At 44.5% G+C, this 8,168-nt stretch overlaps 1 protein-coding gene across 1 annotated transcript in view; it reads right to left on the reverse strand.

Moving 5' to 3' along the window:
* Nucleotides 1–6,759, reverse strand: part of LOC139435807 (uncharacterized) — a 10,239-nt gene extending 3,480 nt beyond the window's left edge. The window contains exons 1-8 of the mRNA XM_071206747.1: nucleotides 6,471–6,759; nucleotides 5,628–5,735; nucleotides 5,212–5,287; nucleotides 4,059–4,215; nucleotides 3,069–3,114; nucleotides 2,928–2,986; nucleotides 2,021–2,056; nucleotides 66–122 (exon numbers count right to left, since the gene is read on the reverse strand). Coding sequence (XP_071062848.1) covers nucleotides 66–122; nucleotides 2,021–2,056; nucleotides 2,928–2,986; nucleotides 3,069–3,114; nucleotides 4,059–4,215; nucleotides 5,212–5,287; nucleotides 5,628–5,735; nucleotides 6,471–6,507 — 576 coding nt within the window. The 5' untranslated portion in view covers nucleotides 6,508–6,759. The remainder of the gene's footprint in view (nucleotides 1–65; nucleotides 123–2,020; nucleotides 2,057–2,927; nucleotides 2,987–3,068; nucleotides 3,115–4,058; nucleotides 4,216–5,211; nucleotides 5,288–5,627; nucleotides 5,736–6,470) is intronic.
* Nucleotides 6,760–8,168: the final 1,409 nt, after the last annotated feature.

An 8,168-nucleotide genomic window follows, 5' to 3' on the forward strand; every position in this document is an offset into this window, starting at 1 on the left:
ACAACGAGGATAAATAAAATATCTTATTTAATGGAAATAAAGGTCTTTGAAAGAGAAGGAAATACAAACCTGAGCACGAGGCCGACCTCCCGACACGGCACCACCTCGTACTTCTCACACACCTGCAAGGAATTCACTCTATCAATGCAAATGCCCTCATTTCACGAGATAATTTCTCCATGTTTTTCTCTCTCGCCTCTCTCTCGCCTCTCTCTCTCTCTCTCTCTCTCTCTCTCTCTCTCTCTCTCTCTCTCTCTCTCTCGCCTCTCTCTCGCCTCTCTCTCGTCTCTCTCTCGTCTCTCTCGCCTCTCTCGCCTCTCTCTCTCGCCTGTCTCTCGTCTCTCTCTCGCCTCTCTCTCGTCTCTCTCTCTCTCTCTCTCTCTCTCTCTCTCTCTCTCTCTCTCTCTCTCTCTCTCGCCTCTCTCTCGCCTCTCTCTCGTCTCTCTCGCCTCTCTCGCCTCTCTCTCGTCTCTCTCGCCTCTCTCGCCTCTCTCTCTCGCCTGTCTCTCGTCTCTCTCTCGCCTCTCTCTCGTCTCTCTCTCGCCTCTCTCTCGTCTCTCTCTCTCGCCTCTCTCTCGCCTCTCTCTCGCCTCTCTCTCGTCCCTCTCTCGTCCCTCTCGCCTCTCTCTCGCCTCTCTCTCGTATCTCGCCTCTCTCTCGCCTCTCTCTCGTCTCTCTCTCGTCTCTCTCGCCTCTCTCTCGCGTCTCTCTCGTCTCTCTCGTCTCTCTCGTCTCTCTCTCACGTCTCTCTCGCCTCTCTCTCGTCTCTCTCTCGTCTCTCTCTCGCCTCTCTCCTCTCTCTCGCCTCTCTCTCGTCTCTCTCTCTCTCTCTCCTCTCGCCTCTCTCTCGCCTCTCTCTCGCCTCTCTCTCGTCCCTCTCTCGTCCCTCTCGCCTCTCTCTCGCCTCTCTCTCGTCTCTCGCCTCTCTCTCACCTCTCTCTCGTCTCTCTCTTGTCTCTCTCTCGCCTCTCTCTCGTCTCTCTCCTCGCCTCTCTCTCGTCTCTCTCTCGCCTCTCTCTCGTCTCTCTCTCGCCTCTCTCTCTCGTCTCTCTCTCGTCTCTCTCTCGCCTCTCTCTCTCTCGCCTCTCTCTCGCCTCTCTCTCGTCTCTCGCCTCTCTCTCACCCTCTCTCTCGTCTCTCTCTCGCCTCTCTCTCGTCTCTCTCTCGTCTCTCTCTCGTCTCTCTCGCCTCTCTCTCGCCTCTCTCTCTCTCCTCTCTCTCGCCTCTCTCTCGTCTCTCTCTCTCGTCTCTCTCGTCTCTCTCTCGCCTCTCTCTCGCCTCTCTCTCGCCTCTCTCTCGCCTCTCTCTCGTCTCTCTCTCGCCTCTCTCTCGTCTCTCTCTCGCCTCTCTCTCTCGTCTCTCTCTCGCCTCTCTCTCTCTCGCCTCTCTCTCGTCTCTCTCTCGTCTCTCTCGCCTCTCTCTCGCCTCTCTCTCGCCTCTCTCTCTCTCCTCTCTCTCGCCTCTCTCTCGTCTCTCTCTCGTCTCTCTCTCGTCTCTCTCTCGCCTCTCTCTCTCTCGCCTCTCTCTCGTCTCTCTCTCGCCTCTCTCTCGCCTCTCTCTCGTCTCTGTCGCCTCTCTCTCGCCTCTCTCTCGTCTCTCGCTCGTCTCTCTCTCGCCTCTCTCTCGCCTCTCTCTCGTCTCTCTCTCGTCTCTCTTTCGCATGCTTATATTGCAGCAATGGCAGCTTTCTACATGCAGCATCTGTGCATATTGTCTCAGTGTAAAGCTCACACAGTAATCACTTCAAACCAAATGTATATTGATAGAGAGCACAACAACTGGTTTATATATTACATAAACAACAACAATAATAAAGTGGTATACTAGAATATATTGCATTATGTTCTGGTGACAAACAAATCATATAGAAAACCTACTTCTATCAGATCAGGTTTGTGAGTTTAAAGGGTGTGAGTCAGCCCGACAGCCCATTTGGAGGGTCTGATTCATAGACTGCATGTCCCCTAAAACATTAAGAGTTAGATTTTGTGATTCTGGAAAAGAATGTGTGTTTTTTTACCGGCAGGATCCAGCTCTCGTCCAGGAAACTGCAGTTCTGTGTGAAGAGATCAGAGCAGGACGTTAAGGAATACAAAGACATGTGAGAGAGGTTTCGACCAGATGACAGCAGTGCAGCCATGTGGCGTTCAGTGGTTCAGTCTGTAGGGGCTTGGACTTCGGACCCAAGGGTCGCCGGTTCACGTCCCGATCGGACCAAAGAATACGGAGTGTGGACTGGTACTGGAGAGGGGCCAGGTCACCTCCTGGGCCACTGCCGAAGTGCCCTGGAGCAAGGCACCTAACCCCCAACTGCTCGCTGGCGCCGGCTAGACTGGCTGCCTCCGCTCTGACCTCTCAGCTGCATGTGTGTGTGTTTGTGTGTACATGATGTAAAAAGTGTGTATTGTATAAAAACGCATGTGTGTGGAATTTCAGTTTTTAAAATATCTTCTTCTTCATTTACTAAATTACAACTTTGACGTACTTGTATTTGACGTACTAGAAAATATGTATTAGTCATATTAAAAATACTAAATATTAATCAACAGTTTCTCCTCTTCTCTGCACACCTCTTGTGTTCATGTGCATCTCTTCCACGATAGATTGTGCATCTTTTTTAAATCAAAAGGTCATATGTTTATTCTATATTTATGTTTCTTATCCTAACCCTTTGTATTTCTTTTAAAAGCTGCATAATATTGTCTTTTTTTCACAACCTCCTAACCTACCCACCACTTCTGGTTATGCTTAACAACATCAATAATAAATTGTATAGACTCAAAGACGCTTTAATAGGGGAGGGTTAGGATGGAGTGCAAAGAGAACAAGGGAAGAGTGCCGGAGTCGCAGAGATCTAAAAAATGATAAGTAGGAAAAGACACCGTTGCAGTTTTTTTAATGGCTATAAATGAAGTTTGTAAACCCACCTCCATGTCCAGTTTGAAGTCCATGTTTGCGAGGACGAGCAGCAGAGACATGAACGGCTCTGCAGGAGGAGAACAGCGCTGAGGTTTGAACGTGTCGACACACATTTCCTCAGATCTACAGGAAACAATCAAAAGCCTCACCTAGAAACGCCTCGTTCCTGAGGATGGACACTTCCGGACTGTACCACTGCGGGGGGGGGGGCATTAATCTCTGCATATATGTACATATACATTAACATAACATTTGTTTTGGTGCATGTCTCCTAGACTCAGGGTGTGTGCAGCATTTATTTCTGAATATAAGGTTTCAAATAAAGTGTATTCTCCATGTTTTCCTACCTCTAGGACTCAAGGAATGTTTAAATATAATCTCTCAAAGTGTTGCTTTATATAAATTATATTTGTGCATGTCCTGCCTTCAGGACCGGGGGGTGTGCAGCATTAATATCAGACTATAAGGTTTAAAATAAAGTGTATTATCCATGTCTCTGACCTCCAGGACCCGGGTGTAAGCGGCATTAATATCAGAGTATATCTTGTTATATGAGGTGTTGTTGGTGCATGTCTCTGACCTCCAGGACCCGGGGTGTAAGCAGCATTAATATCAGAGTATATCTTGTTATATGAGGTGTTGTTGGTGCATGTCTCTGACCTCCAGGACCCGGGTGTAAGCAGCATTAATATCAGAGTATATCTTGTTATATGAGGTGTTGTTGGTGCATGTCTCTGACCTCCAGGACCCGGGGTGTAAGCAGCATTAATATCAGAGTATATCTTGTTATATGAGGTGTTGTTGGTGCATGTCTCTGACCTCCAGGACCCGGGGTGTAAGCAGCATTAATATCACAGTATATCTTGTTATATGAGGTGTTGTTGGTGCATGTCTCTGACCTCCAGGACTCAGGGGGTAAGCAGCATTAATATCAGAGTATATCTTGTTATATGAGGTGTTGTTGGTGCATGTCTCTGACCTCCAGGACCCGGGGTGTAAGCAGCATTAATATCAGAGTATATCTTGTTATATGAGGTGTTGTTGGTGCATGTCTCTGACCTCCAGGACCCGGGGGGTAAGCAGCATTAATATCAGAGTATATCTTGTCATATGAGGTGTTGTTGGTGCATGTCTCTGACCTCCAGGACCCGGGGGGTGTGCAGCAGGTGTGTGAGCAGCTGAGGGAGGACCCTGCGATGCAGCGCGAGGCGGAGCAGGAAGCGTCCTCGTCCCTGAGCCGAGAGCAGCTTCCTGCAGACTCTGGTCTGCTCCAGGACCAGGGAGAGGGAGGAGAGTCTGAGCACAGAGACATGACGTTACCGAAGACTCAATCAACGTTTCACACGAGAGAAAGGAAAAGAAACGAGGCGTTTTTGCTCCTTTTTGGTACCAATCAGAATCAGAATCAGAATTGGATGACGATTTTAGTTTTCACTTCATATCATTGTAAATTGCATGAAATTATGAGCTGTTCTGTTTTATGTATGTGTGTGTGTGTGTGTGTGTGTGTGTGTGTGTGTGTGTGTGTGTGTGTGTGTGTGTGTGTGTGTGTGTGTGTGTGTGTGTGTGTGTGTGTGTGTGTGTGTGTGTGTGTGTGTGTGTGTGTGTGTGTGTGTGTGTGTGTGTGTGTGTGTGTGTGTGTGTGTGTGTGGTCTAACATTACTATACTTGTGGGGACCTAAATCTGTTTACATAGTCACGTGTGGGGACTCGCCTCCCTTATGGGGACAAATTGGAGGTCCCCATGGGGGAGATCATTAATTTTAGGGTGAAGACTTGGTTAGGGTTAGGCATGTGTTGGTTATGGTTCAGGTTAGGGTAAGTCTCCAGGAAATGCATGTAAGTCAATGTAATGTCCCCTGAAGTGATGTATACATGGTGTGTGTGTGTGTGTGTGTGTGTGTGCGTGCGTGCGTGTGTGTGTGTGTGTGTGTGAGGACCCAGGAAGAACAGCCAATGCTAATGCTAGTGCTAATGGGGATCCTAATAAAGAATAGGAATCAGAAGTTTATCGCCGGGTACGGTTACTCATACGGAATGAGCGTCGGCCTCTTGGTGCAGAGATGAGCAACACCAGGAGAGACGAGTGGGAGCTGGAGGAGAAGGATAACTCCAATACATAATTATGCTGTTCCCTGCCAACTTCACTACGATCTTTTTCCTATAACTACGATTTACTTTCAAGGAAAGTATCATTATTTATTTATATTACTTTTTGCTTTTCAGAAAGGTGTTGAGTTTAATGTTTTACATAACATCTTATGCACAGTGTATTTTAACATTTAAAGTTACCTGCCGCAGGCGTCTTTGTGGTTCAGCTGCTCGAAGCAGTGCCAGTAGTCTCTGTGCACGAGGCTGAGCACCGGCTCTGAGGAGAAGCAAACACAGGGAAATATAAATAATATCAAATCAACCATAACATTTGTTCTACAATAATCCTGAAGCAGGTGGTGTTTTTGTTACATCTTCCGTCTGTTGTGTTTTTTACAAAGACTAAACATGAAGCATGAACTGTTTTATTAAAACCGATTTAAATTTAAATGTAATTGTTTTTATTTAACATTTTAATAACCTTAAACCGTGCTTTAAATACATATTTGTTATTCTGTAATGAAATAAACTGACGTCCCAACAGGGTATTCCCCTCTTCTATGTATATATTATAATATTTCCAGGTCTATGTGGGGGGGGGGGGGGGGGTTACTCACGCTGCAGCCCCTTCCTCAGCAGCAGCTCCAGCAGCTCACAGCAGGAGGCCAGGTGGGGGCTGCTGTCCGTCACCAGCCCCCCCTCTGACTGAAGGCTCAACACACACACTGTGAGGAAAAACAACAACACACACACACTCTGTCATCCTGCAGGGAAACAGCTCCTCCTGAAACCTGTTCACTGTTTCATCCTCACGACACGCTCATCAGCCACAGTGTGGAACTCTTCTGACCTGGGCTCCTCCATCAATGCAACATGTATCAGAAAACACAACAATACAAATAAAAGGTGGTGCAAGAAGTCTGTATGTAAACAGAATATGATACATGTACACGAAGAGAATATGAAATGACATAATGTACATTAAGACACAATTAAATGATAACTCGCCTATATGTCTGTCCGCCTCTGCATGGTCTCTGCTACATGTAGCGTATTGTATTAATCCGACATCTTTTCTCCCGCACTATCTGCACATTGGGCTTTCAACTAAATCCGGCACTGTTTTTATTCCTGCTCTGTTTCTTCTGTCACTATTTGTCTTGGTTTTTTTCACATGTTTAATTCATGATATTATGTTGCACTGTTGGAGGAGTCTGGGACTTAACATGTGCATTGCCATATTTACACTGAAGATGTGCAAATGACAATAAAGTCTGAATCTTGGACATCTTGAACCTGCCTGATCACCATCGCCCTTTTTTCTCACACCGTGCAGAAGATATGTGGAAAAACCCGGCGAAAATACGATAAAAACGCGGCTGCTTTTGCATGATAACAATCCCCTATATAATCCAATACAAGCCCTTTTGAATCATGCATCTATGAATATGCTTCCTTACCTCTCAGAGTGCCGAGCAGAGGGTCTTTAGGAGCCATGATGCTGCAGCAGCTGTCATTTAAAGAGTCCCTGTAATGACGCTTCCGCGAGACATACCGGGACACAGGGCTGAAATAAACACTGTCACTTTAATCCTCCTCAGAATAAACGCAGGATATTAAATAATCTAACACGTGACACGCCTGTGAGGAAGTATAGATGCTAATAAATCAACATATATATCGTTATCTGAAGTGTAATTTGGTTTTAGTGACATCTGCTGTTCCGCTGCTGAATGTAAACACGGTCACGCTGCATTCGAAACGGAAGTCGTGACCTACGGAAGCCCAAAAGGCCATGGTTTTAAAATGATATATAACACCCGTTTTCTCCTTATATTTGATATATTTGTTATTGTATTTAAGTAATACATTTACATTCAAAATAAATACAAAGTAGATAATGATGTACAATAGTTTATGAAGTCGCCTTGTAATGTAAAACTCAGCAGAGTAAAGAGTTTCTGTGTGTCAGCGAGTTTGTAAGCGGATTGAATGTAAAGTGGACTGATGGGGTGTGTGTGTGTGTGTGTGTGTGGGGGGGGGGGGGGTGTGTATGTGTGTGTTAAATTACTGAAATAATATATTAGGTAATATAAAATCATATAGCACGTTAATATTAATAACAATGAATATAATAAAAACATATATGAACGTTTATTAGTATCTCTACCTTGGCAGTCTCGTTGAAGCTACAACGACCTCTCGCGATAAATCCGCAACACTGCAGCCTCAGTGGATAAGAGTGCGAGATGTGCCTCTCATTCCTAGCAGCCGAAGAATTCTCCGGGATAATGCATACAAATAAAATATATTATTTGAACTCCAGTTTTGTTTTTGCACGTTTATTCTGTTGTTTATATGCTCCATTTGAGTCATATTTAATATGTTTCTATTAGAAATAAGATGCAAACCTCCACCAAAATGCATTTGACTTTTTAGGAAATCACAGTTAAAATAAAACATGATTTCATTTCAGTGACAGGAACACCATAACCTATATTAAGCATATTCATGTGTGAAATCTGCTACTTTTTGCCATCCACTGCCTTCTCTCTTTGTATAACTTTCGAAGTGTAACGCTTTGGAGGTAGGCTTGCATATCATTTAATTACAGGCCTATTAAGATGATCCTGATCTGGATCACTGTGGTTTTGCTACACAAGCTTTTGGGGACAGATTTAAATGCTTGAGAAATTAAAATGGTAGTGAATTTTATTTTTCACTTATTGAAAACCACAACTCGAGTATCAGGATGGTCTTTATCTGGAAAGTTATCCACATCTCATCACCACGTTGTCAATGCGACGAGAGAGCGCTGCTCTCATATCATTTCAATGGGTATGTTAACTTTCTATTCTTGTGTGTTTTTGTATGTTTTGAGCTGGGGTGCCAACTCATCATACAAAGTTCAAAACAACAGATAAAGCCAGAAATCAGTATATAGCTATGTTAGCTAGCTAGCTGACAGCAGATCTGTTATTAATTTAGTTTGAGTGACGTAATATTGCAGGTAAAATGAAGGAAAAATATACATTTGAGTTAAATAAGATATATAAATATACTACTTATAATTTACAAAATATGCTTAACCTATAATATACGTACATTTGTATTGAACCATTCTACTTCAACAAAAGAAGCACAAGCTTTTGAGAATC

Source organism: Pseudochaenichthys georgianus, chromosome 19 (assembly GCF_902827115.2).
Source record: "Pseudochaenichthys georgianus chromosome 19, fPseGeo1.2, whole genome shotgun sequence".
In the NCBI taxonomy this organism is placed as follows: Eukaryota; Metazoa; Chordata; class Actinopteri; order Perciformes; family Channichthyidae; genus Pseudochaenichthys; species Pseudochaenichthys georgianus.